Genomic DNA, 27,101 nt, shown 5'->3' on the forward strand with positions numbered 1-27,101 from the left:
TGGGCAGCAGGTAGGGCTGGTCTCATGGGCTGCAGGTAGGGCCAGTCTCATGGGCAGCAGGCAGGGCCAGTCTCATGGGCAGCAGACAGGGCCAGTCACATGGACAGCAGACAGGGCCAGTCTCATGAGCAGCAGGCAGGGCCAGTCACATGGGCAGCAGGTAGGGCCAGTCACATGGGCAGCAGGTAGGGCCGGTCTCATGGGCTGCAGGTAGGGCCAGTCTCATGGGCAGCAGGCAGGGCCAGTCACATGGGCAGCAGGTAGGGCCGGTCATATGTGCAGCAGGAAGGGCCAGTCTCAAGGGCAGCAGGCAGGGCCAGTCTTATGGGCAGCAGGCAGGGCCAGTCTTATGGGCAGCAGGCAGGGCCAGTCTCAGGGGCAGCAGGTAGGGCCGGTCTCATGTGCAGCAGGCAGGACCAGTCTCATGTGCAGCAGGCAGGGCCAGTCTCATGGGCAGCAGGTAGGGCCAGTCTTATGGGCAGCAGGCAGGGCCAGTCTTATGGGCAGCAGGCAGGGCCGGTCTCAGGGGCAGCAGGCAGGGCCGGTCTCATGGACAGCAGGCGTGGGCAGCAGGCAGGGCCAGTCTCATGGGCAGCAGGCAGAGCCAGTCACATGGGCAGCAGGCAGGGCCAGTCTCATGGGCAGCAGGCAGGGCCAGTCTCATGGACAGCAGGCATGGGCAGCAGGCAGGGCCAGTCTCATGGGCAGCAGGCAGGGCCAGTCTTATGGGCAGCAGGCAGGGCCAGTCTCATGGGCAGCAAGTAGGGCCAGTCTCATGGGCAGCAGGTAGGGCCAGTCTCATGGGCAGCAGGTAGGGCAGGTCTCATGTGCAGCAGGCAGGGCCAGTCTCATGAGCAGCAGGCAGGGCCAGTCTCAGGGGCAGCAGGCAGGGCCAGTCTCATGGGCAGCAGGCAGGGCAGGTCTCATGGGCAGCAGGCAGGGCCAGTCTCATGGGCAGCAGGCAGTGCCAGTCTCATGGGCAGCAGGCAGGGCCAGTCTCATGGGCAGCAGGCAGGGCCAGTTCAAAGGCAGCAGGCAGTGTCGGTCTCATGGGCAGCAGGTAAAGCTTCCTGTGCAGCAGGCAGGGCCAGTCACATGGGCAGCAGGCAGGGCCAGTCACATGGGCAGCAGGCAGGGCCAGTCACATGGGCAGCAGGCAGGGCCAGTCTCATGGGCAGCAGGCAGGGCCAGTCTCATGGGCAGCAGGCATGGGCACAGGCAGGGCCAGTTTCATGGGCAGCAGGCAGGGCCAGTCTCATGGGCAGCAGGCAGGGCCAGTCTCAGGGGCAGCAGGTAGGGCCGGTCTCATGTGCAGCAGGCAGGGCCAGTCTCATGGGCAGCAGGCAGGGCCAGTCTTATGGGCAGCAGGCAGGGCCAGTCTCAGGGGCAGGAGGCAAGGCCGGTCTCATGGGCAGCAGGCAGGGTCGGTCACATGGGCAGCAGGCAGGGCCGGTCTCATGGGCAGCAGGTAGGTCCGGTCTCATGGGCAGCAGGCAGGGCCAGTCACATGGGCAGCAGGCAGGGCCAGTCTCATGGGCAGCAGGCAGGGCCAGTCACATGGGCAGCAGGCAGGGCCAGTCTCATGGGCAGCAGGCAGGGCCAGTCACATGGACAGCAGACAGGGCCAGTCACATGGGCAGCAGGCAGGGCCAGTCTCATGGGCAGCAGGCAGGGCCAGTCACATGGGCAGCAGGTAGGGCCAGTCTCATGGGCCCCAGGCAGGGCCAGTCTCATGGGCAGCAGGCAGGGCCGGTCACATGGACAGCAGACAGGGCCGGTCTCATGGGCAGCAGGCAGGGCCGGTCTCATGGGCAGCAGGTAGGGCCAGTCACATGGGCAGCAGGTAGGGCCGGTCTCATGGGCTGCAGGTAGGGCCAGTCTCATGGGCAGCAGGCAGGGCCAGTCTCATGGGCAGCAGACAGGGCCAGTCACATGGACAGCAGACAGGGCCAGTCTCATGAGCAGCAGGCAGGGCCAGTCACATGGGCAGCAGGTAGGGCCAGTCACATGGGCAGCAGGTAGGGCCGGTCTCATGGGCTGCAGGTAGGGCCAGTCTCATGGGCAGCAGGCAGGGCCAGTCACATGGGCAGCAGGTAGGGCCGGTCTCATGGGCAGCAGGCAGGGCCAGTCTCATGGGCAGCAGACAGGGCCAGTCACATGGACAGCAGACAGGGCCAGTCTCATGAGCAGCAGGCAGGGCCAGTCACATGGGCAGCAGGTAGGGCCAGTCTCATGGGCTGCAGGTAGGGCCAGTCTCATGGGCAGCAGGCAGGGCCAGTCACATGGGCAGCAGGTAGGGCCGGTCTCATGTGCAGCAGGCAGGGCCAGTCTCAAGGGCAGCAGGCAGGGCCAGTCTTATGGGCAGCAGGCAGGGCCAGTCTTATGGGCAGCAGGCAGGGCCAGTCTCAGGGGCAGCAGGTAGGGCCGGTCTCATGTGCAGCAGGCAGGGCCAGTCTCATGTGCAGCAGGCAGGGCCAGTCTCATGGGCCGCAGGTAGGGCCAGTCTCATGGGCAGCAGGCAGGGCCAGTCTTATGGGCAGCAGGCAGGGCCAGTCTCAGGGGCAGCAGGAAGGGCCAGTCTCATGGGCAGCAGGTAGGGCCAGTCTCATCGGCAGCAGGCAGGGCCAGTCACATGGGCAGCAGGTAGGGCCGGTCTCATGTGCAGCAGGCAGGGCCGGTCACATGGGCAGCAGGTAGGGCCAGTCTCATGGGCAGAAGGAAGGGCCAGTCTTATGGGCAGCAGGCAGGGCCAGTCTCAGGGGCAGCAGGTAGGGCCAGTCTCATGGGCAGCAGGCAGGGCCAGTCACATGGGCAGCAGGCAGGGCCAGTCTCAGGGGCAGCAGGCAGGGCCAGTCTCATGGGCAGCAGGTAGGGCCAGTCTTATGGGCAGCAGGCAGGGCCAGTCTTATGGGCAGCAGGCAGGGCCAGTCTTATGGGCAGCAGACAGGGCCAGTCACATGGGCAGCAGGCAGGGCCAGTCTCATGGTCAGCAGACAGGGCCAGTCACATAGGCAGCAGGCAGGGCCAGTCTCATGGGCAGCAGGCAGGGCCAGTCACATAGGCAGCAGAAAGGGCCAGTCTCATGGGCAGCAGGCAGGGCCAGTCACATGGGCAGCAGGCAGGGCCAGTCTCATGGGCAGAAGGTAGGGCCAGTCTCATGGGCAGCAGGCAGGGTCAGTCTTATGGGCAGCAGGCAGGGCCAGTCTCAGGGGCAGCAGGAAGGGCCAGTCTCATGGGCAGCAGGTAGGGCCAGTCTCATCGGCAGCAGGTAGGGCCAGTCTCATGGGCAGCAGGCAGGGCCAGTCACATAGGCAGCAGAAAGGGCCAGTCTCATGGGCAGCAGGCAGGGCCAGTCACATGGGCAGCAGGTAGGGCCGGTCTCATGTGCAGCAGGCAGGGCCGGTCTCATGGGCAGAAGGTAGGGCTAGTCTCATGGGCAGCAGGCAGGGCCAGTCTTATGGGCAGCAGGCAGGGCCAGTCTCAGGGGCAGCAGGTAGGGCCAGTCTCATGGGCAGCAGGTAGGGCCAGTCTCATGGGCAGCAGGCAGGGCCAGTCACATGGGCAGCAGGTAGGGCCGGTCTCATGTGCAGCAGGCAGGGCCAGTCTCATGGGCAGCAGGTAGGTTCAGTCTCATGGGCAGCAGGCAGGGCCAGTCACATGGGCAGCAGACAGGGCCAGTCACATGGGCAGCAGGTAGGGCCAGTCTCATGGGCAGCAGACAGGGCCAGTCACATAGGCAGCAGGCAGGGCCAGTCTCATGGGCAGCAGACAGGGCCAGTCTCATGGGCAGCAGACAGGGCCGGTCACATGGACAGCAGACAGGGCTGGTCACATGGACAGCAGACAGGGCCGGTCTTATGGGCAGCAGGCAGGGCCGGTCTCATAGGCAGCAGGCAGGGCCAGTCACATGGGCAGCAGGCAGGGCCAGTCTCATGGGCAGAAGGTAGGGCCAGTCTCATGGGCAGCAGGCAAGGTCAGTCTTATGGGCAGCAGGCAGGGCCAGTCTCAGGGGCAGCAGGAAGGGCCAGTCTCATGGGCAGCAGGTAGGGCCAGTCTCATCGGCAGCAGGCAGGGCCAGTCACATGGGCAGCAGGTAGGGCCGGTCTCATGTGCAGCAGGCAGGGCCGGTCACATGGGCAGCAGGTAGGGCCAGTCTCATGGGCAGAAGGAAGGGCCAGTCTTATGGGCAGCAGGCAGGGCCAGTCTCATGGGCAGCAGGCAGGGCCAGTCACATGGGCAGCAGGTAGGGCCAGTCTCATGGGCAGCAGGCAGGGCCAGTCTCATGGGCAGCAGGTAGGGCCAGTCTTATGGGCAGCAGGCAGGGCCAGTCTTATGGGCAGCAGGCAGGGCCAGTCTTATGGGCAGCAGACAGGGCCAGTCACATGGGCAGCAGGCAGGGCCAGTCTCATGGTCAGCAGACAGGGCCAGTCACATAGGCAGCAGGCAGGGCCAGTCTCATGGGCAGCAGGCAGGGCCAGTCACATAGGCAGCAGAAAGGGCCAGTCTCATGGGCAGCAGGCAGGGCCAGTCACATGGGCAGCAGGCAGGGCCAGTCTCATGGGCAGAAGGTAGGGCCAGTCTAATGGGCAGCAGGCAGGGTCAGTCTTATGGGCAGCAGGCAGGGCCAGTCTCAGGGGCAGCAGGAAGGGCCAGTCTCATGGGCAGCAGGTAGGGCCAGTCTCATCGGCAGCAGGTAGGGCCAGTCTCATGGGCAGCAGGCAGGGCCAGTCACATAGGCAGCAGAAAGGGCCAGTCTCATGGGCAGCAGGCAGGGCCAGTCACATGGGCAGCAGGTAGGGCCGGTCTCATGTGCAGCAGGCAGGGCCGGTCTCATGGGCAGAAGGTAGGGCTAGTCTCATGGGCAGCAGGCAGGGCCAGTCTCAGGGGCAGCAGGAAGGGCCAGTCTCATGGGCAGCAGGTAGGGCCAGTCTCATCGGCAGCAGGTAGGGCCAGTCTCATGGGCAGCAGGCAGGGCCAGTCACATAGGCAGCAGAAAGGGCCAGTCTCATGGGCAGCAGGCAGGGCCAGTCACATGGGCAGCAGGTAGGGCCGGTCTCATGTGCAGCAGGCAGGGCCGGTCTCATGGGCAGAAGGTAGGGCTAGTCTCATGGGCAGCAGGCAGGGCCAGTCTTATGGGCAGCAGGCAGGGCCAGTCTCAGGGGCAGCAGGTAGGGCCAGTCTCATGGGCAGCAGGTAGGGCCAGTCTCATGGGCAGCAGGCAGGGCCAGTCACATGGGCAGCAGGTAGGGCCGGTCTCATGTGCAGCAGGCAGGGCCAGTCTCATGGGCAGCAGGTAGGGTCAGTCTCATGGGCAGCAGGCAGGGCCAGTCACATGGGCAGCAGACAGGGCCAGTCACATGGGCAGCAGGTAGGGCCAGTCTCATGGGCAGCAGACAGGGCCAGTCTCATGGGCAGCAGACAGGGCCGGTCACATGGACAGCAGACAGGGCCGGTCACATGGACAGCAGACAGGGCCGGTCTTATGGGCAGCAGGCAGGGCCGGTCTCATAGGCAGCAGGCAGGGCCAGTCACATGGGCAGCAGGCAGGGCCAGTCTCATGGGCAGAAGGTAGGGCCAGTCTCATGGGCAGCAGGCAGGGTCAGTCTTATGGGCAGCAGGCAGGGCCAGTCTCAGGGGCAGCAGGAAGGGCCAGTCTCATGGGCAGCAGGTAGGGCCAGTCTCATTGGCAGCAGGCAGGGCCAGTCACATGGGCAGCAGGTAGGGCCGGTCTCATGTGCAGCAGGCAGGGCCGGTCACATGGGCAGCAGGTAGGGCCAGTCACATGGGCAGCAGGCAGGGCCATTCACATGGGCAGCAGGTAGGGCCAGTGTCATGGGCAGCAGGTAGGGCCAGTCTCATGGGCAGCAGGCAGGGCCAGTCACATAGGCAGCAGAAAGGGCCAGTCTCATTGGCAGCAGGCAGGGCCAGTCACATGGGCAGCAGGTAGGGCCGGTCTCATGTGCAGCAGGCAGGGCCGGTCACATGGGCAGCAGGTAGGGCCAGTCACATGGGCAGCAGGCAGGGCCATTCACATGGGCAGCAGGTAGGGCCAGTGTCATGGGCAGCAGGTAGGGCCAGTCTCATGGGCAGCAGGCAGGGCCAGTCACATAGGCAGCAGAAAGGGCCAGTCTCATGGGCAGCAGGCAGGGCCAGTCACATGGGCAGCAGGTAGGGCCAGTCTCATGGGCAGCAGGTAGGGCCAGTCTCATGGGCAGCAGGCAGGGCCAGTCACATGGGCAGCAGGTAGGGCCGGTCTCATGTGCAGCAGGCAGGGCCAGTCTCATGGGCAGCAGGTAGGGTCAGTCTCATGGGCAGCAGGCAGGGCCAGTCACATGGGCAGCAGACAGGGCCAGTCACATGGGCAGCAGGTAGGGCCAGTCTCATGGGCAGCAGACAGGGCCAGTCACATAGGCAGCAGGCAGGGCCAGTCTCATGGGCAGCAGACAGGGCCAGTCTCATGGGCAGCAGACAGGGCCGGTCACATGGACAGCAGACAGGGCCGGTCACATGGACAGCAGACAGGGCCGGTCTTATGGGCAGCAGGCAGGGCCGGTCTCATAGGCAGCAGGCAGGGCCAGTCACATTGGCAGCAGGCAGGGCCAGTCTCATGGGCAGAAGGTAGGGCCAGTCTCATGGGCAGCAGGCAGGGTCAGTCTTATGGGCAGCAGGCAGGGCCAGTCTCAGGGGCAGCAGGAAGGGCCAGTCTCATGGGCAGCAGGTAGGGCCAGTCTCATTGGCAGCAGGCAGGGCCAGTCACATGGGCAGCAGGTAGGGCCGGTCTCATGTGCAGCAGGCAGGGCCGGTCACATGGGCAGCAGGTAGGGCCAGTCACATGGGCAGCAGGCAGGGCCATTCACATGGGCAGCAGGTAGGGCCAGTGTCATGGGCAGCAGGTAGGGCCAGTCTCATGGGCAGCAGGCAGGGCCAGTCACATAGGCAGCAAAAAGGGCCAGTCTCATGGGCAGCAGGCAGGGCCAGTCACATGGGCAGCAGGTAGGGCCGGTCTCATGTGCAGCAGGCAGGGCCGGTCTCATGGGCAGAAGGTAGGGCCAGTCTCATGGGCAGCAGGCAGGGTCAGTCTTATGGGCAGCAGGCAGGGCCAGTCTCAGGGGCAGCAGGCAGGGCCAGTCACATGGACAGCAGGTAGGGCCGGTCTCATGTGCAGCAGGCAGGGCCAGTCTCATGGGCAGCAGGTAGGGTCAGTCTCATGGGCAGCAGGTAGGGCCAGTCTCATGGGCAGCAGGCAGGGCCAGTCTCATGGGCAGCAGACAGGGCCAGTCACATAGGCAGCAGGCAGGGCCAGTCACATAGGAAGCAGAAAGGGCCAGTCTCATGGGCAGCAGGCAGGGCCAGTCACATGGACAGCAGACAGAGCCAGTCACATGGGCAGCAGGCAGGGCCAGTCTCATGGGCAGCAGGCAGGGCCAGTCACATGGGCAGCAGGTAGGGCCCGTCTCATGGGAAGCAGGCAGGGCCAGTCTCATGGGCAGCAGACAGGGCCAGTCTTATGGACAGCAGACAGGGCCAGTCACATGGACAGCAGACAAGGCCGGTCTCATGGGCAGCAGGCAGGGCCGGTCTCATGGGCAGCAGGTAGGGCCAGTCTCATGGGCAGCAGGCAGGGCCAGTCACATGGGCAGCAAATAGGGCCAGTCACATGGGCAGCAGGTAGGGCCGGTCTCATGGGCTGCAGGTAGGGCCAGTCTCATGGGCAGCAGGCAGGGCCAGTCACATGGGCAGCAGGTAGGGCCGGTCTCATGTGCAGCAGGCAGGGCCAGTCTCAAGGGCAGGAGGTAGGGCCAGTCTTATGAGCAGCAGGCAGGGCCAGTCTTATGGGCAGAGGGCAGGGCCAGTCTCAGGGGCAGCAGGTAGGGCCGGTCTCATGTGCAGCAGGCAGGGCCAGTCTCATGTGCAGCAGGCAGGGCCAGTCTCATGGGCAGCAGGTAGGGCCAGTCTTATGGGCAGCAGGCAGGGCCGGTCTTATGGGCAGCAGGCAGTGCCAGTCTCAGGGGCAGCAGGCAGGGCCGGTCTCATGGGCAGCAGGCAGGGCCGGTCACATGGGCAGCAGGCAGGGCCGGTCTCATGGGCAGCAGGCAGGGCCAGTCTCATGGGCAGCAGGTAGGGCCAGTCTCATGGGCAGCAGGCAGGGCCAGTCTCATGGGCAGCAGACAGGGCCAGTCGCATGGACAGCAGACAGGGCCGGTCTCATGGGCAGCAGGTAGGGCCAGTCACATGGGCAGCAGGTAGGGCTGGTCTCATGGGCTGCAGGTAGGGCCGGTCTCATGGGCAGCAGGCAGGGCCAGTCTCATGGGCAGCAGACAGGGCCAGTCACATGGACAGCAGACAGGGCCAGTCTCATGAGCAGCAGGCAGGGCCAGTCACATGGGCAGCAGGTAGGGCCAGTCACATGGGCAGCAGGTAGGGCCGGTCTCATGGGCTGCAGGTAGGGCCAGTCTCATGGGCAGCAGGCAGGGCCAGTCACATGGGCAGCAGGTAGGGCCGGTCATATGTGCAGCAGGCAGGGCCAGTCTTATGGGCAGCAGGCAGGGCCAGTCTTATGGGCAGCAGGCAGGGCCAGTCTCAGGGGCAGCAGGTAGGGCCGGTCTCATGTGCAGCAGGCAGGACCAGTCTCATGTGCAGCAGGCAGGGCCAGTCTCATGGGCAGCAGGTAGGGCCAGTCTTATGGGCAGCAGGCAGGGCCAGTCTTATGGGCAGCAGGCAGGGCCGGTCTCAGGGGCAGCAGGCAGGGCCAGTCTCATGGGCAGCAGGCAGGGCCGGTCTCATGGACAGCAGGCATGGGCAGCAGGCAGGGCCAGTCTCATGGGCAGCAGGCAGGGCCAGTCACATGGGCAGCAGGCAGGGCCAGTCTCATGGGCAGCAGGCAGGGCCAGTCTCATGGACAGCAGGCATGGGCAGCAGGCAGGGCCAGTCTCATGGGCAGCAGGCAGGGCCAGTCTTATGGGCAGCAGGCAGGGCCAGTCTCATGGGCAGCAAGTAGGGCCAGTCTCATGGGCAGCAGGTAGGGCCAGTCTCATGGGCAGCAGGTAGGGCAGGTCTCATGTGCAGCAGGCAGGGCCAGTCTCATGAGCAGCAGGCAGGGCCAGTCTCAGGGGCAGCAGGCAGGGCCAGTCTCATGGGCAGCAGGCAGGGCAGGTCTCATGGGCAGCAGGCAGGGCCAGTCTCATGGGCAGCAGGCAGTGCCAGTCTCATGGGCAGCAGGCAGGGCCAGTCTCATGGGCAGCAGGCAGGGCCAGTTCAAAGGCAGCAGGCAGTGTCGGTCTCATGGGCAGCAGGTAAAGCTTCCTGTGCAGCAGGCAGGGCCAGTCACATGGGCAGCAGGCAGGGCCAGTCACATGGGCAGCAGGCAGGGCCAGTCTCATGGGCAGCAGGCAGGGCCAGTCTCATGGACAGCAGGCATGGGCAGCAGGCAGGGCCAGTTTCATGGGCAGCAGGCAGGGCCAGTCTCATGGGCAGCAGGCAGGGCCAGTCTCAGGGGCAGCAGGTAGGGCCGGTCTCATGTGCAGCAGGCAGGGCCAGTCTCATGGGCAGCAGGCAGGGCCAGTCTTATGGGCAGCAGGCAGGGCCAGTCTCAGGGGCAGGAGGCAAGGCCGGTCTCATGGGCAGCAGGCAGGGTCGGTCACATGGGCAGCAGGCAGGGCCGGTCTCATGGGCAGCAGGCAGGGCCAGTCACATGGGCAGCAGGCAGGGCCAGTCTCATGGGCAGCAGGCAGGGCCAGTCACATGGGCAGCAGGCAGGGCCAGTCTCATGGGCAGCAGGCAGGGCCAGTCACATGGACAGCAGACAGGGCCAGTCACATGGGCAGCAGGCAGGGCCAGTCTCATGGGCAGCAGGCAGGGCCAGTCACATGGGCAGCAGGTAGGGCCAGTCTCATGGGCCCCAGGCAGGGCCAGTCTCATGGGCAGCAGGCAGGGCCGGTCACATGGACAGCAGACAGGGCCGGTCTCATGGGCAGCAGGCAGGGCCGGTCTCATGGGCAGCAGGTAGGGCCAGTCACATGGGCAGCAGGTAGGGCCGGTCTCATGGGCTGCAGGTAGGGCCAGTCTCATGGGCAGCAGGCAGGGCCAGTCTCATGGGCAGCAGACAGGGCCAGTCACATGGACAGCAGACAGGGCCAGTCTCATGAGCAGCAGGCAGGGCCAGTCACATGGGCAGCAGGTAGGGCCAGTCACATGGGCAGCAGGTAGGGCCGGTCTCATGGGCTGCAGGTAGGGCCAGTCTCATGGGCAGCAGGCAGGGCCAGTCACATGGGCAGCAGGTAGGGCCGGTCTCATGGGCAGCAGGCAGGGCCAGTCTCATGGGCAGCAGACAGGGCCAGTCACATGGACAGCAGACAGGGCCAGTCTCATGAGCAGCAGGCAGGGCCAGTCACATGGGCAGCAGGTAGGGCTGGTCTCATGGGCTGCAGGTAGGGCCAGTCTCATGGGCAGCAGGCAGGGCCAGTCACATGGGCAGCAGGTAGGGCCGGTCTCATGTGCAGCAGGCAGGGCCAGTCTCAAGGGCAGCAGGCAGGGCCAGTCTTATGGGCAGCAGGCAGGGCCAGTCTTATGGGCAGCAGGCAGGGCCAGTCTCAGGGGCAGCAGGAAGGGCCAGTCTCATGGGCAGCAGGTAGGGCCAGTCTCATCGGCAGCAGGCAGGGCCAGTCACATGGGCAGCAGGTAGGGCCGGTCTCATGTGCAGCAGGCAGGGCCGGTCACATGGGCAGCAGGTAGGGCCAGTCTCATGGGCAGAAGGAAGGGCCAGTCTTATGGGCAGCAGGCAGGGCCAGTCTCAGGGGCAGCAGGTAGGGCCAGTCTCATGGGCAGCAGGCAGGGCCAGTCACATGGGCAGCAGGTAGGGCCAGTCTCATGGGCAGCAGGCAGGGCCAGTCTCATGGGCAGCAGGTAGGGCCAGTCTTATGGGCAGCAGGCAGGGCCAGTCTTATGGGCAGCAGGCAGGGCCAGTCTTATGGGCAGCAGACAGGGCCAGTCACATGGGCAGCAGGCAGGGCCAGTCTCATGGTCAGCAGACAGGGCCAGTCACATAGGCAGCAGGCAGGGCCAGTCTCATGGGCAGCAGGCAGGGCCAGTCACATAGGCAGCAGAAAGGGCCAGTCTCATGGGCAGCAGGCAGGGCCAGTCACATGGGCAGCAGGCAGGGCCAGTCTCATGGGCAGAAGGTAGGGCCAGTCTCATGGGCAGCAGGCAGGGTCAGTCTTATGGGCAGCAGGCAGGGCCAGTCTCAGGGGCAGCAGGAAGGGCCAGTCTCATGGGCAGCAGGTAGGGCCAGTCTCATCGGCAGCAGGCAGGGCCAGTCACATGGGCAGCAGGTAGGGCCGGTCTCATGTGCAGCAGGCAGGGCCGGTCACATGGGCATCAGGTAGGGCCAGTCACATGGGCAGCAGGCAGGGCCATTCACATGGGCAGCAGGTAGGGCCAGTCTCATGGGCAGCAGGTAGGGACAGTCTCATGGGCAGCAGGCAGGGCCAGTCACATAGGCAGCAGAAAGGGCCAGTCTCATGGGCAGCAGGCAGGGCCAGTCACATGGGCAGCAGGTAGGGCCGGTCTCATGTGCAGCAGGCAGGGCCGGTCTCATGGGCAGAAGGTAGGGCCAGTCTCATGGGCAGCAGGCAGGCCCAGTCTTATGGGCAGCAGGCAGGGCCAGTCTCATGGGCAGCAGGCAGGGCCAGTCTTATGGGCAGCAGGCAGGGCCGGTCTCATGGGCAGCAGACAGGGCCAGTCACATAGGCAGCAGGCAGGGCCAGTCTCATGGGCAGCAGGCAGGGCCAGTCTCATGGGCAGCAGGCAGGGCCAGTCACATGGACAGCAGACAGGGCCAGTCACATAGGCAGCAGGCAGGGCCAGTCTCATGGGCAGCAGGCAGGGCCAGTCACATGGGCAGCAGGCAGGGCCAGTCACATGGACAGCAGACAGGGCCAGTCACATGGACAGCAGACAAGGCCGGTCTCATGGGCAGCAGGCAGGGCCGGTCTCATGGGCAGCAGGTAGGGCCAGTCTCATGGGCAGCAGGCAGTGCCAGTCACATGGGCAGCAGGTAGGGCCGGTCTCATGTGCAGCAGGCAGGGCCAGTCTCAAGGGCAGCAGGTAGGGCCAGTCTTATGGGCAGCAGGCAGGGCCAGTCTTATGGGCAGCAGGCAGGGCCAGTCACAGGGGCAGCAGGTAGGGCCGGTCTCATGTGCAGCAGGCAGGGCCAGTCTCATGTGCAGCAGGCAGGGCCAGTCTGATGGGCAGCAGGTAGGGCCAGTTTTATGGGCAGCAGGCAGGGCCGGTCTTATGGGCAGCAGGCAGGGCCGGTCTCAGGGGCAGCAGGCAGGGCCAGTCACATGGGCAGCAGGTAGGGCCGGTCTCATGTGCAGCAGGCAGGGCCAGTCTCAAGGGCAGCAGGTAGGGCCAGTCTTATGGACAGCAGGCAGGGCCAGTCTTATGGGCAGCAGGCAGGGCCAGTCTTATGGGCAGCAGGCAGGGCCAGTCTCAGGGGCAGCAGGTAGGGCCAGTCTCATGTGCAGCAGGCAGGGCCAGTCTCATGTGCAGCAGGCAGGGCCAGTCTCATGGGCAGCAGGCAGGGCCGGTCTTAGGGGCAGCAGGCAGGGCCGGTCTCAGGGGCAGCAGGCAGGGCCGGTCTCATGGGCAGCAGGCAGGGCCAGTCACATGGGCAGCAGGTAGGGCCAGTCTCATGGGCAGCAGGCAGGGCCAGTCTCATGGGCAGCAGGTAGGGCCAGCCTCATGGACAGCAGGCATGGGCAGCAGGCAGGGCCAGTCTCATGGGCAGCAGGCAGGGCCAGTCTTATGGGCAGCAGGCAGGGCCAGTCTCATGGGCAGCAGGTAGGGCCAGTCTCATGGGCAGCAGGCAGGGCCAGTCACATGGGCAGCAGGTAGGACCAGTCTCATGGGCAGCAGGCAGGGCCAGTCTCATGGGCAGCAGGTAGGGCCAGTCTTATGGGCAGCAGGCAGGGCCAGTCTTATGGGCAGCAGACAGGGCCAGTCACATGGGCAGCAGGCAGGGCCAGTCTCATGGGCAGCAGACAGGGCCAGTCACATAGGCAGCAGGCAGGGCCAGTCTCATGGGCAGCAGGCAGGGCCAGTCACATAGGCAGCAGAAAGGGCCAGTCTCATAGGCAGCAGGCAGGGCCAGTCTCATGGGCAGCAGGCAGGGCCAGTCACATGGGCAGCAGGCAGGGCCAGTCTCATGGGCAGCAGGCAGGGCCAGTCACATGGACAGCAGACAGGGCCAGTCACATAGGCAGCAGGCAGGGCCAGTCTCATGGGCAGCAGGCAGGGCCAGTCACATGGGCAGCAGGCAGGGCCAGTCACATGGACAGCAGACAGGGCCAGTCACATGGACAGCAGACAAGGCCGGTCTCATGGGCAGCAGGCAGGGCCGGTCTCATGGGCAGCAGGTAGGGCCAGTCTCATGGGCAGCAGGCAGTGCCAGTCACATGGGCAGCAGGTAGGGCCGGTCTCATGTGCAGCAGGCAGGGCCAGTCTCAAGGGCAGCAGGTAGGGCCAGTCTTATGGGCAGCAGGCAGGGCCAGTCTTATGGGCAGCAGGCAGGGCCAGTCACAGGGGCAGCAGGTAGGGCCGGTCTCATGTGCAGCAGGCAGGGCCAGTCTCATGTGCAGCAGGCAGGGCCAGTCTGATGGGCAGCAGGTAGGGCCAGTTTTATGGGCAGCAGGCAGGGCCGGTCTTATGGGCAGCAGGCAGGGCCGGTCTCAGGGGCAGCAGGCAGGGCCAGTCACATGGGCAGCAGGTAGGGCCGGTCTCATGTGCAGCAGGCAGGGCCAGTCTCAAGGGCAGCAGGTAGGGCCAGTCTTATGGACAGCAGGCAGGGCCAGTCTTATGGGCAGCAGGCAGGGCCAGTCTTATGGGCAGCAGGCAGGGCCAGTCTCAGGGGCAGCAGGTAGGGCCAGTCTCATGTGCAGCAGGCAGGGCCAGTCTCATGTGCAGCAGGCAGGGCCAGTCTCATGGGCAGCAGGTAGGGCCAGTCTTATGGGCAGCAGGCAGGGCCGGTCTTATGGGCAGCAGGCAGGGCCGGTCTTAGGGGCAGCAGGCAGGGCCGGTCTCAGGGGCAGCAGGCAGGGCCGGTCTCATGGGCAGCAGGCAGGGCCAGTCACATGGGCAGCAGGTAGGGCCAGTCTCATGGGCAGCAGGCAGGGCCAGTCTCATGGGCAGCAGGTAGGGCCAGCCTCATGGACAGCAGGCATGGGCAGCAGGCAGGGCCAGTCTCATGGGCAGCAGGCAGGGCCAGTCTTATGGGCAGCAGGCAGGGCCAGTCTCATGGGCAGCAGGTAGGGCCAGTCTCATGGGCAGCAGGCAGGGCCAGTCACATGGGCAGCAGGTAGGGCCAGTCTCATGGGCAGCAGGCAGGGCCAGTCTCATGGGCAGCAGGTAGGGCCAGTCTTATGGGCAGCAGGCAGGGCCAGTCTTATGGGCAGCAGACAGGGCCAGTCACATGGGCAGCAGGCAGGGCCAGTCTCATGGGCAGCAGACAGGGCCAGTCACATAGGCAGCAGGCAGGGCCAGTCTCATGGGCAGCAGGCAGGGCCAGTCACATAGGCAGCAGAAAGGGCCAGTCTCATAGGCAGCAGGCAGGGCCAGTCACTTGGGCAGCAGGCAGGGCCAGTCTCATGGGCAGCAGGCAGGGCCAGTCTCATGGGCAGCAGGTAGGGCCAGTCAAATGGGCAGCAGGCAGGGCCATTCACATGGGCAGCAGGTAGGGCCAGTGTCATGGGCAGCAGGTAGGGCCAGTCTCATGGGCAGCAGGCAGGGCCAGTCACATAGGCAGCAGAAAGGGCCAGTCTCATGGGCAGCAGGCAGGGCCAGTCACATGGGCAGCAGGTAGGGCCGGTCTCATGTGCAGCAGGCAGGGCCGGTCTCATGGGCAGAAGGTAGGGCCAGTCTCATGGGCAGCAGGCAGGGCCAGTCTTATGGGCAGCAGGCAGGGCCAGTCTCAGGGGCAGCAGGCAGGGCCAGTCACATGGGCAGCAGGTAGGGCCGGTCTCATGTGCAGCAGGCAGGGCCAGTCTCATGGGCAGCAGGTAGGGTCAGTCTCATGGGCAGCAGGTAGGGCCAGTCTCATGGGCAGCAGGCAGGGCCAGTCTCATGGGCAGCAGACAGGGCCAGTCACATAGGCAGCAGGCAGGGCCAGTCACATAGGAAGCAGAAAGGGCCAGTCTCATGGGCAGCAGGCAGGGCCAGTCACATGGGCAGCAGGTAGGGCCGGTCTCATGTGCAGCAGGCAGGGCCAGTCACATGGACAGCAGACAGAGCCAGTCACATGGGCAGCAGGCAGGGCCAGTCTCATGGGCAGCAGGCAGGGCCAGTCACATGGGCAGCAGGTAGGGCCCGTCTCATGGGAAGCAGACAGGGCCAGTCTTATGGACAGCAGACACGGCCAGTCACATGGACAGCAGACAAGGCCGGTCTCATGGGCAGCAGGCAGGGCCGGTCTCATGGGCAGCAGGTAGGGCCAGTCTCATGGGCAGCAGGCAGGGCCAGTCACATGGGCAGCAAGTAGGGCCAGTCACATGGGCAGCAGGTAGGGCCGGTCTCATGGGCTGCAGGTAGGGCCAGTCTCATGGGCAGCAGGCAGGGCCAGTCACATGGGCAGCAGGTAGGGCCGTCTCATGTGCAGCAGGCAGGGCCAGTCTCAAGGGCAGGAGGTAGGGCCAGTCTTATGAGCAGCAGGCAGGGCCAGTCTTATTGGCAGAGGGCAGGGCCAGTCTCAGGGGCAGCAGGTAGGGCCGGTCTCATGTGCAGCAGGCAGGGCCAGTCTCATGTGCAGCAGGCAGGGCCAGTCTCATGGGCAGCAGGTAGGGCCAGTCTTATGGGCAGCAGGCAGGGCCGGTCTTATGGGCAGCAGGCAGTGCCAGTCTCAGGGGCAGCAGGCAGGGCCGGTCTCATGGGCAGCAGGCAGGGCCGGTCACATGGGCAGCAGGCAGGGCCGGTCTCATGGGCAGCAGGCAGGGCCAGTCTCATGGGCAGCAGGCAGGGCCAGTCTCATGGGCAGCAGGTAGGGCCAGTCTCATGGGCAGCAGGCAGGGCCAGTCTCATGGGCAGCAGACAGGGCCAGTCGCATGGACAGCAGACAGGGCCGGTCTCATGGGCAGCAGGTAGGGCCAGTCACATGGGCAGCAGGTAGGGCCGGTCTCATGGGCTGCAGGTAGGGCCAGTCTCATGGGCAGCAGGCAGGGCCAGTCTCATGGGCAGCAGACAGGGCCAGTCACATGGACAGCAGACAGGGCCAGTCTCATGAGCAGCAGGAAGGGCCAGTCACATGGGCAGCAGGTAGGGCCAGTCACATGGGCAGCAGGTAGGGCCGGTGTCATGGGCTGCAGGTAGGGCCAGTCTCATGGGCAGCAGGCAGGGCCAGTCACATGGGCAGCAGGTAGGGCCGGTCATATGTGCAGCAGGCAGGGCCAGTCTCAAGGGCAGCAGGCAGGGCCAGTCTTATGGGCAGCAGGCAGGGCCAGTCTCAGGGGCAGCAGGTAGGGCCGGTCTCATGTGCAGCAGGCAGGACCAGTCTCATGTGCAGCAGGCAGGGCCAGTCTTATGGGCAGCAGGTAGGGCCAGTCTTATGGGCAGCAGGCAGGGCCAGTCTTATGGGCAGCAGGCAGGGCCGGTCTCAGGGGCAGCAGGCAGGGCCAGTCTCATGGGCAGCAGGCAGGGCCGGTCTCATGGACAGCAGGCATGGGCAGCAGGCAGGGCCAGTCTCATGGGCAGCAGGCAGGGCCAGTCACATGGGCAGCAGGCAGGGCCAGTCTCATGGGCAGCAGGCAGGGCCAGTCTCATGGACAGCAGGCATGGGCAGCAGGCAGGGCCAGTCTCATGGGCAGCAGGCAGGGCCAGTCTTATGGGCAGCAGGCAGGGCCAGTCTCATGGTCAGCAAGTAGGGCCAGTCTCATGGGCAGCAGGTAGGGCCAGTCTCATGGGCAGCAGGTAGGGCAGGTCTCATGTGCAGCAGGCAGGGCCAGTCTCATGAGCAGCAGGCAGGGCCAGTCTCAGGGGCAGCAGGTAGGGCCGGTCTCATGTGCAGCAGGCAGGGCCAGTCTCATGTGCAGCAGGCAGGGCCAGTCTCATGGGCAGCAGGTAGGGCCAGTCTTATGGGCAGCAGGCAGGGCCAGTCTTATGGGCAGCAGGCAGGGCCGATCTCAGGGGCAGCAGGCAGCGCCGGTCTCATGGGCAGCAGGCAGGGCCGGTCTCATGGGCAGCAGGCAGGGCCAGTCTCATGGGCAGCAGGCAGTGCCAGTCTCATGGGCAGCAGGCAGGGCCAGTCTCATGGGCAGCAGGCAGGGCCAGTTCAAAGGCAGCAGGCAGTGTCGGTCTCATGGGCAGCAGGTAAAGCTTCCTGTGCAGCAGGCAGGGCCAGTCACATGGGCAGCAGGCAGGGCCAGTCACATGGGCAGCAGGCAGGGCCAGTCTCATGGGCAGCAGGCAGGGCCAGTCTCATGGACAGCAGGCATGGGCAGCAGGCAGGACCAGTTTCATGGGCAGCAAGCAGGGCCAGTCTCATGGGCAGCAGGCAGGGCCAGTCTCAGGGGCAGCAGGTAGGGCCGGTCTCATGTGCAGCAGGCAGGGCCAGTCTCATGGGCAGCAGGCAGGGCCAGTCTTATGGGCAGCAGGCAGGGCCGGTCTCATGGGCAGCAGGCAGGGTCGGTCACATGGGCAGCAGGCAGGGCCAGTTCAGGGGCAGCAGGCAGGGTCAGTCTCATGGGCAGCAGGCAGTGCCAGTCTCATTGGCAGCAGGCAGGGCCAGTCTCATGGGCAGCAGGCTGGGCCAGTTCAGGGGCAGCAGGCAGTGTCGGTCTCATGGGCAGCAGGTAAAGCTTCCTGTGCAGCAGGCAGGGCCAGTCACATGGGCAGCAGGCAGGGCCAGTCACATGGGCAGCAGGCAGGGCCAGTCTCATGGGCAGCAGGCAGGGCCAGTCTCATGGACAGCAGGCATGGGCAGCAGGCAGGGCCAGTCTCATGGGCAGCAGGCAGGGCCAGTCTTATGGGCAGCAGGCAGGGCCAGTCTCATGGGCAGCAGGTAGGGCCAGTCTCATGGGCAGCAGGCACGGCCAGTCAGATGGGCAGTAGGCAGGGCCAGTCTCATGGGCAGCAGGCAGGGCCAGTCACATGGACAGCAGGCAGGGCCAGTCACATGGGCAGCAGGCAGGGCCAGTCTCATGGGCAGCAGGCAGGGCCAGTCACATGGACAGCAGGCAGGGCCAGTCTCATGGGCAGCAGACAGGGCCAGTCACATAGACAGCAGACAGGGCCGGTCTCATGGGCAGCAGGCAGGGCCGGTCTCATGGGCAGCAGGTAGGGCCAGTCTCATGGGCAGCAGGCAGGGCCAGTCACATGGGCAGCAGGCAGGGCCAGTTCAGGGGTAGCAGGCAGGGCCGGTCTCATGGGCAGCAGGTAGGGCCGGTCTCATGGGCAGCAGGCAGGGCCGGTCTCATGGGCAGCAGGCAGTGCCAGTCTCATGGGCAGCAGGCAGGGCCAGTCACATGGGCAGCAGGTAGGGCCAGTCTCATGGGCAGCAGGTAGGGCCAGTCTTATGGGCAGCAGGCAGGGCCAGTCTTATGGGCAGCAGACAGGGCCAGTCACATGGGCAGCAGGCAGGGCCAGTCTCATGGGCAGCAGACAGGGCCAGTCACATAGGAAGCAGGCAGGGCCAGTCTCATGGGCAGCAGGCAGGGCCAGTCACATAGGCAGCAGAAAGGGCCAGTCTCATGGGCAGCAGGCAGGGCCAGTCACATGGGCAGCAGGCAGGGCCAGTCTCATGGGCAGAAGGTAGGGCCAGTCTCATGGGCAGCAGGCAGGGTTAGTCTTATGGGCAGCAGGCAGGGTCAGTCTTATGGGCAGCAGGCAGGGCCAGTCTCAGGGGCAGCAGGAAGGGCCAGTCTCATGGGCAGCAGGTAGGGCCAGTCACATGGGCAGCAGGAAGGGCCAGTCTCATGGGCAGCAGGAAGGGCCAGTCTCATCGGCAGCAGGCAGGGCCAGTCACATGGGCAGCAGGTAGGGCCGGTCTCATGTGCAGCAGGCAGGGCCAGTCACATGGGCAGCAGGTAGGGCCAGTCACATGGGCAGCAGGCAGGGCCATTCACATGGGCAGCAGGCAGGGCCGGTCTCATGGGCAGCAGGTAGGGCCAGTCTCATGGGCAGCAGGCAGGGCCAGTCACATGAACAGCAGGTAGGGCCAGTCTCATGGGCAGCAGGCAGGGCCAGTCTCAAGGGCAGCAGGTAGGGCCAGTCTTATGGGCAGCAGGCAGGGCCAGTCTTATGGGCAGCAGGCAGGGCCAGTCTCAGGGGCAGCAGGTAGGGCCGGTCTCATGGGCAGCAGGCAGGGCCGGTTTCATGGGCAGCAGGTAGGGCCGGACTCATGTGCAGCAGGCAGGGCCAGTCTCATGGGCAGCAGGCAGGGCCAGTCACATGGGCAGCAGGTAGGGCTAGTCACATGGGCAGCAGGTAGGGCCGGTCTCATGGGCTGCAGGCAGGGCCAGTCACATGGGCAGCAGGTAGGGCTAGTCACATGGGCAGCAGGTAGGGCCGGTCTCATGGGCTGCAGGTAGGGCCAGTCTCATGGGCAGCAGGCAGGGCCAGTCACATGGGCAGCAGGTAGGGCCGGTCTCATGTGCAGCAGGCAGGGCCAGCCTCAAGGGCAGCAGGTAGGGCCAGTCTTATGGGCAGCAGGCAGGGCCAGTCTCAGGGGCAGCAGGCAGGGTCAGTCTCAGGGGCAGCAGGCAGGGTCAGTTCAGGGGCAGCAGGCAGGGTCAGTCTCATGGGCAGCAGGCAGGGGCAGTGTTATGGGCAGCAGGCAGGGGCAGCAGGCAGGGGCAGTGTTATGGGCAGCAGGCAGGGGCAGTGTCAGGGGCAGCAGGCAGGGCCGGTCTCATGGGCAGCAGGCAGGGCCGGTGTAGAGCAGGAGTTGGGTCGGTGATAGTTACATAAGATATTGTTCGGGGAGGATGAAGATATTGATAAAGGAGTGAGATGACCAGGGAGAAGTGCAGGATATGGGAGGAGTATAGGGCTTAGTTCACACAGTTTGCTGGTGCAGTTTTTGACACAAACCACGCAAAATAACATCTGAAATCGCCTCCCATTGATTGAATTGACGGGTAGAGGCAGGTTTTTTTTCCTGAACGTGAAGAGAAGCGCTCGCGGGGGGGGGGGGGGGGGGTGACATGCTCTTTCTTTCCGCATTTCCACTCAATGGCCGTGGCCAAAAAAAAAAAATGCAGCAAAGACTGTGCGTTTCTCTGTCGGCAAAGAAAAAAAAAAAAAAAACCTGTGTGAACAGCGCCGTAGTGTAGATGACGGCGTTAGAGCGCGTGGCTCTAGTAATCTAGGACGTGACGGGTGATGATACATCGGGGTGTATGAGACGGCGGGTGAGGCTAGACCGGGGTGTATGAGATGATAACGTGTGGTGTATGGAGGAATGCCGGGTGAGATAAGAGTAACTGAGGTAACCGTCGGGTGTATTGGTATTATTTCACGTCCCCGTCTTCCCCACAGCTCAGGACCGGCTGTATCTCTGAGTATTACCAGACACATTGAACGGGAAGCGACATAACGAGGGACGGGCCCGGGTTACATTCTCCGTGAAAAAACGAGAGAAAACATCACTTCCGGTAGGGACACGGGGGTGGGAGCGATCGGCGCGGCGTTAGCCAATACGTCGCTAGTCCTGCTGGAGTTACAGACATTTACACCAATAAGCAGCCGGAATGTATTGAGCGACGTTAATGTGAACCAATTAGCGACGGAGATACTTGGCGGGTTTGCCGATATGGGACCATGTCACGTGCCGTTTCTGACTAATAGCTGGTGGCGCAGAGGAATGAAGGCGGCGCAATGAAGGGGCTAGAAGAAGAATAATTCATCGCAAGTAGGGGCGGAGCTCTCTTTTACGCAGCGACCAATAGATCTTCGAGCCGGCTCGCCTTTGGGTGACAGACATGTTATGAAACCAATCCGCTGGGCCCGCTGCCTGCAAGTCAGAGCCCCACTTTCCACGTCAGCCAATTAGATCACTGGTAGGCGGGGACAAGGGGACACTATATAAAAGGCGTTCGCCGGCTGCAAGGAAGCTTCCGCTCTGAAGAATGTCTGCGAGCTACGACAACCGGTGAGTAGTGTCCGCGCTGCGCACAGGCCTCGTCCGCATTGCGGCGGTTTTATCGCCTGCTTCCCTGTATGTGAGAGGAAACGACGCCCCTCATTCCTTGCTCCCCGCTACGACGGACCCCACGCTCTCCCTGTAGTTCGCGGCTCAGCTTTCTTGCTTATACCCGGCCGTCCCTTTATTACCCCTCGTAAACCGAGCCCGCCGCGTACAACTGCGTCACCTGTCGGGTGTACGTATGAGGGCGCCTCCGCCTGTCTGCACGTGGCTGTGTCGGGAGGAGAAGGATGGGGGAGGGGAGAGGACAAGATGGCGGCCGCTCCGATGCCGAGCTGCTTCCCTCTAAGATGGCGGCCACTTCCGGTGCTGCACGTGGCCCCGGGCAGGGATGAGGCGAGGGGCGATTATTATAACCGTACAATGATCGTGACGGAGGAGCGGAGCGCGGTGTATGTTTAACGTTATGGGCTGTGGCGGCCGGAGAGTCCCGGGATATAACGGCGCTGTGATCTAACATAGTATATACCCCTCTATATGTGACCATAGTATATACCCCTCTATATGTGACTGCATAGTATATACCCCTCTATGTGTGACCATAGTATATACCCCTCTATATGTGACTGCGTAGTATATACCCCTCTATATGTGACTGCGTAGTATATACCCCTCTATATGTGACTGCGTAGTATATACCCCCCTCTATATGTGACTGCATAGTATATACCCCTCTATATGTGACTGCATAGTATATACCCCTCTATATGTGACTGCGTAGTATATACCCCTCTATATGTGACTGCACCGTATATACCCCTCTATATGTGACTGCATAGTATATACCCCTCTATGTGTGACTGCATAGTATATACCCCTCTATATGTGACTGCGTAGTATATACCCCTCTATATGTGACTGCGTAGTATATACCCCTCTATATGTGACTGCATAGTATATACCCCTCTATATGTGACTGCGTAGTATATACCCCTCTATATGTGACTGCGTAGTATATACCCCTCTATATGTGACTGCGTAGTATATACCCCTCTATATGTGACTGCGTAGTATATACCCCTCTATATGTGACTGCGTAGTATATACCCCTCTATATGTGACTGCATAGTATATACCCCCCTCTATATGTGACTGCATAGTATATACCCCTCTATATGTGACTGCATAGTATATACCCCTCTATATGTGACTGCGTAGTATATACCCCTCTATATGTGACTGCGTAGTATATACCCCTCTATATGTGACTGCGTAGTATATACCCCTCTATATGTGACTGCGTAGTATATACCCCCCTCTATATGTGACTGCGTAGTATATACCCCCCTCTATATGTGACTGGATAGTATATACCCCCCTCTATATGACTGGATAGTGTGTATATATGATCGGCGGTGATCTCTAGTGATTGAGCAGTGAGATGATCTATATATTATAATGGATGAGGTGTCGGGCTGTGATACATATAATGCTGCAGTCTCTGGTCTATTATATAATGTCCGGTCTGTTACTGCGGTGATGTGATATTTATCATGTGGCTTTATACCTCCCGGAGTGCTGCCTGATATGTGGGGGGGGGGGGTTGTGTGTGATATGGGGGGGGGTTTGTTTGTGATATGGGAGGGGCAGCCTGTGTGTGTGATAGGGGGGCGGCCTGTGTGTGATATGGGGGGCTGTGTGCGTGATATTAGTGTGGTGGGGGGGGCTGTGTGCGTAATATTAGTGTGGTGGGGGGGCTGTGCGCGTGATATTGGTGTGGTGGTGGGGGGGCTGTGCGCGTGATATTGGTGTGGTGGTGGGGGGGCTGTGCGCGTGATATTAGTGCTTTGTGTCGTCGTTGTGCCGCGTTGCCGGCGTCTCGTGCCCCTCGTTGCCGGCGTCTCGCGCCCCTCGTTGCCGGCGTCTCGCGCCCCGCGTTGCCGGTGTCTCGCGCCCCGCGTTGCCGGTGTCTCGCGCCCCGCGTTGCCGGTGTCTCGCGCCCCGCGTTGCCGGTGTCTCGCGCCCCGCGTTGCCGGTGTCTCGCGCCCCGCGTTGCCGGTGTCTCGCGCCCCGCGTTGCCGGTGTCTCGCGCCCGGCTCTGACCTCCAGTTTGTTTCTTTCAGAGTCAGAGATAATGGGCCCGAGGGCATGGAGCCTGATGGCATCATTGAGGTAGGTGTCTGGTCTGTCCTCTGTATACCCTGCTGTGCCCCCCGGACCCCCGTGTAACGATCCCCTCCCCCCGCAGAGTAACTGGAATGAGGTGGTGGACAGCTTTGATGACATGAATCTCTCTGAATCCCTCCTGAGAGGAATCTACGCCTATGGCTTTGAGAAACCGTCGGCGATCCAGCAGCGAGCTATTCTACCTTGTATCAAGGGTGAGTTGTGGCGTGGGGGGGTGTCACCACCTCCGTGTGACGGACAGGCAGCCGCTGGTGTACCCACAATGCACTGGGTCTCATATTCAGCAGTCTGTCTGCCGCCCCCGTCACTGGGCAAGGACGCGCCGCGTGGCGTGAGATCTTATATCTGACGGGGGCAGAGAATGACCCCCATATTCATCCCAGTGCAGCGTCATGTGACTTTCGACTGGTTCATGCTATGGGGACAGAGCCTTCATGTCCCGGGGGGGGGGGGTGTCGCTCACGTGGCCTCATCTCCTCACACTCCTCTCTCGTCCTCCAGGTTACGATGTGATCGCTCAGGCTCAGTCCGGCACTGGCAAGACTGCCACCTTCGCCATCTCCATCCTCCAGCAGGTTGAGCTGGATATGAAGGCCACACAGGCCCTGGTGCTGGCACCGACCAGAGAGTTGGCGCAGCAGGTAAGTGTCGATGCCGTTCCCCCTCCGACGTGCCATGTTCTCGGACCCGTTGACTTAACGTCCCCCCCCCCTAGATTCAGAAGGTGGTGATGGCTCTCGGAGATTACATGGGCGCCTCGTGCCACGCCTGCATCGGAGGCACCAACGTGAGGGCCGAGGTCCAGAAGCTGCAATCAGAAGCTCCGCACATCATCGTGGGCACTCCGGGCAGAGTGTTCGACATGTTGAACAGGCGTTACCTGTGTGAGTATCTGCGGAAGCCCCCCCCCCCGTCACTGGGCAAGGACGCGCCACATGGCACGAGATCTTATATCTGACGGGGGCAGAGAATGACCCCCCATATTCATCCCAGCGCAGCTTCATGTGACTGTCAGCTGGTTCATGCTATGGGGACAGATCCTTCATGTCAAGCCACCGTTACTGGGACTTGTAGTTCTCCAATCGCCTAATTCTAAGGTTTCCTTCTCAGCCCCCAAATACATCAAGATGTTCGTGCTGGACGAGGCCGACGAGATGTTGAGCAGAGGATTTAAGGATCAAATCTACGACATCTTCCAGAAGTTGAGCAGCAATGCTCAGGTAAGGTGGGTGGGGGGTGCACGCACAAAGGGGGGCACATAGTAAAACTAGGGTAGTGGGGTCTTCAGATGAGATGCCATAAGGGGTCGGCTACTGGCCCATGGCACGTGTATAAATTGTTGTTTTGTGTGATTTGGCGTTGTGGACCCCCTGATCGCCGCCCCTCGCAGTCTCATGATGATATCCCATGCGTGTCATCTGAGTCCCAGGTTTCAGTCTGTTCCAACTCTCCGGTCCGCGTCTTGCAGGCCGGAACAGTCTGGAGCAGAGGATTCTGGGAAAATGATCACACCATTCGTATCTGAAGACTTGCCGGGGCGCGGCGTGTAATATGGGCCTGGAGGGTCAGTCAGCCTGGCGTAACCGGCGGGATGTCTCTCTCATAGGTGGTGCTGCTCTCGGCCACCATGCCCTCCGACGTGCTGGAGGTCACCAAGAAGTTCATGAGGGACCCCATCCGTATCCTGGTCAAGAAGGAGGAGCTGACCCTGGAGGGAATCCGTCAGTTCTACGTCAACGTAGAGCGGGAGGTGAGACGTCAGTCTGTGTATGCTGCCGCCGCCCCCCCCCCCCCCCCCCCCCCGTCACTGGGCAAGGACGCGCCTCGTGGCACGAGATCTTATATCTGACGGGGGCAGAGAATGACCCCCATATTCATCCCAGCGCAGCTTCATGTGACTGTCAGCTGGTTCATGCTATGGGGACATATCTTTCATGTCAAGCCATCATTCCTGGGACTTGTAGTTCTACCAGGACTCTGAATGAATGACCCCCACCCTCGGTCCCACCAATGCGGCTTCTTATTTCTACAGGAGTGGAAGCTGGACACGTTGTGTGACTTGTACGAGACCCTCACCATCACCCAGGCCGTCATCTTCATCAACACTCGCCGGAAGGTGGACTGGCTGACGGAAAAGATGCACGCGCGGGACTTCACCGTGTCCGCGCTGGTAAGTGCTGCTGCCGCCTCCCCTGTCACTGGGCAAGGACCTGTCACGTGACGGGCATTCTTACATCTGACGGGGGTAGAGAACGGTAACCCCACATTCATCCCAGCGCGGTGATCACGTGACTGACGACTGGTTCATGCTGTGGGGACACTTGTCTGCGCATCGGTCGCATGTATCCTAATTAATTCTTCTTTTTCCTCAGCACGGTGACATGGACCAAAAAGAGCGCGACGTGATCATGCGGGAATTCAGGTCCGGCTCCAGCCGCGTCCTCATCACGACCGATCTGCTGGTGAGTGACTAACCTTCATCCTTACCCTCAAGCCCCGACCGACATACAGGACCACATCATAGTTATCAAAGATGCGGGGAGTCTCTGCCTTCCCATGGGACCACTGTCCCCTACTGGGGACACCTAGCGTCATACATAATAGCTCCCTGAACCGTTTGGTCAAGGAAATGCTGTCCGCTCCTTCTGGCGGGGTCAGACGTTCCTATAGCGTGTGGCCGCTCCGCGGTCCTTCTGGCGGGGTCAGACGTTCCTATAACGCGGCCGCTCCGCGCTCCTTCTGGCAGGGCCCTGCGTGTCTGCTTCTAGTTGTGAATGTGACGTTTTACTCCTTCCTCCAGGCCCGAGGTATCGACGTGCAGCAGGTTTCCCTGGTCATTAACTACGACTTGCCAACCAACCGAGAGAACTACATTCACAGGTGAGTAACCTCCGCGGCCCGCGTGGCACCAAGTGCTTCCCTCTCTGCGCAGCCCCACCCATGCTGAGCGCAGAACGTTGGCCCTTGGCAGACTAACGCGACCATGCTCCACCGCGAGTGCCTCCGTCCGTAGCTTCTCGCAACTTAAACATGGCCGACACAAGCAGCCGCGGCGCCGCTGACAGTCCTGACCGCTCACTCTCCCTCTCTTGCAGGATCGGTCGCGGCGGCCGTTTCGGCAGGAAAGGAGTCGCGATCAACATGGTGACGGAAGAAGACAAGCGCACATTAAAAGACATTGAGACTTTTTACAACACAACCATCGAGGAGATGCCGATGAACGTGGCGGATCTGATCTAGACCCCCCCAGGGGAGAAAAATAAAAAAACGAAAAAAAACGTATAATGGAAAATACAAAAAATACCCCCCTGCCCCCTCTGCCAGCCCTCACCCAGGACAGCGGGGGCGGGGGGAGCACAACTCATGGGCGCCCCCTCCCCCCCTGTATGCCATTAAATGATTTATATTCATTTTTTTGTTTTGAATAAATGTTATTTTGAGGTTATTGTGGCCGTAAATACTTGTACTTGTGTTTTCTTCCATAATAAAGTGAACACTAATCCTCCCCCCTTATCTTTCCCACCAAATCAGTGGACCAAACAAACCCCCCCCCCCCACCAATCCCCCCTTTAAATTGGAACTCAATTTGGATATTTTTTTTTTACAAAGTTTTTTCCAAAAAACCCACAAATTGTTAAACTTTTATTTGCTTTCTGTATAGTATTTATTAAATAAAAGCCTGTTTTTTGCATTTTAGTTTGTCTCGTGCTTTCCCCCTCCCCCTATTGACCCCCTCCCCCCCCACTTTCCTTTTTAGTGCTGTTTTTGGTGGGAAATGGGTATTGTG

At 62.3% G+C, this 27,101-nt stretch overlaps 1 protein-coding gene and 1 non-coding gene across 3 annotated transcripts; both read left to right on the forward strand.

The window, feature by feature from the left end:
• The first annotated feature begins 21,039 nt into the window (after nt 1-21,039).
• On the forward strand, nt 21,040-26,772 carry EIF4A1 (eukaryotic translation initiation factor 4A1). 2 transcript variants are annotated; one of them, XM_075847407.1, is made up of 11 exons: nt 21,040-21,133; nt 23,251-23,299; nt 23,376-23,508; nt 23,816-23,955; nt 24,030-24,198; nt 24,425-24,534; nt 24,921-25,064; nt 25,347-25,484; nt 25,687-25,776; nt 26,115-26,194; nt 26,410-26,772. In XM_075847407.1, exons 1-11 carry the CDS (start codon nt 21,111-21,113, stop codon nt 26,552-26,554), a joined length of 1,221 nt encoding a protein of 406 aa, XP_075703522.1. In that variant the 5' UTR covers nt 21,040-21,110; the 3' UTR covers nt 26,555-26,772. The 2 variants fall into 2 exon arrangements, with proteins under 2 accessions (XP_075703522.1, XP_075703521.1); XM_075847406.1 differs by lacking the exon at nt 21,040-21,133 and adding an exon at nt 21,425-21,579.
• On the forward strand, nt 24,704-24,843 carry LOC142683561 (small nucleolar RNA SNORD10). Its single transcript, XR_012853969.1, has one exon. It is a non-coding gene; the product is annotated as a small nucleolar RNA SNORD10 (small nucleolar RNA).
• Nucleotides 26,773-27,101: the final 329 nt, after the last annotated feature.

Source organism: Rhinoderma darwinii, assembly GCF_050947455.1.
Source record: "Rhinoderma darwinii isolate aRhiDar2 chromosome 3 unlocalized genomic scaffold, aRhiDar2.hap1 SUPER_3_unloc_6, whole genome shotgun sequence".
Classification (NCBI taxonomy): domain Eukaryota; kingdom Metazoa; phylum Chordata; class Amphibia; order Anura; family Rhinodermatidae; genus Rhinoderma; species Rhinoderma darwinii.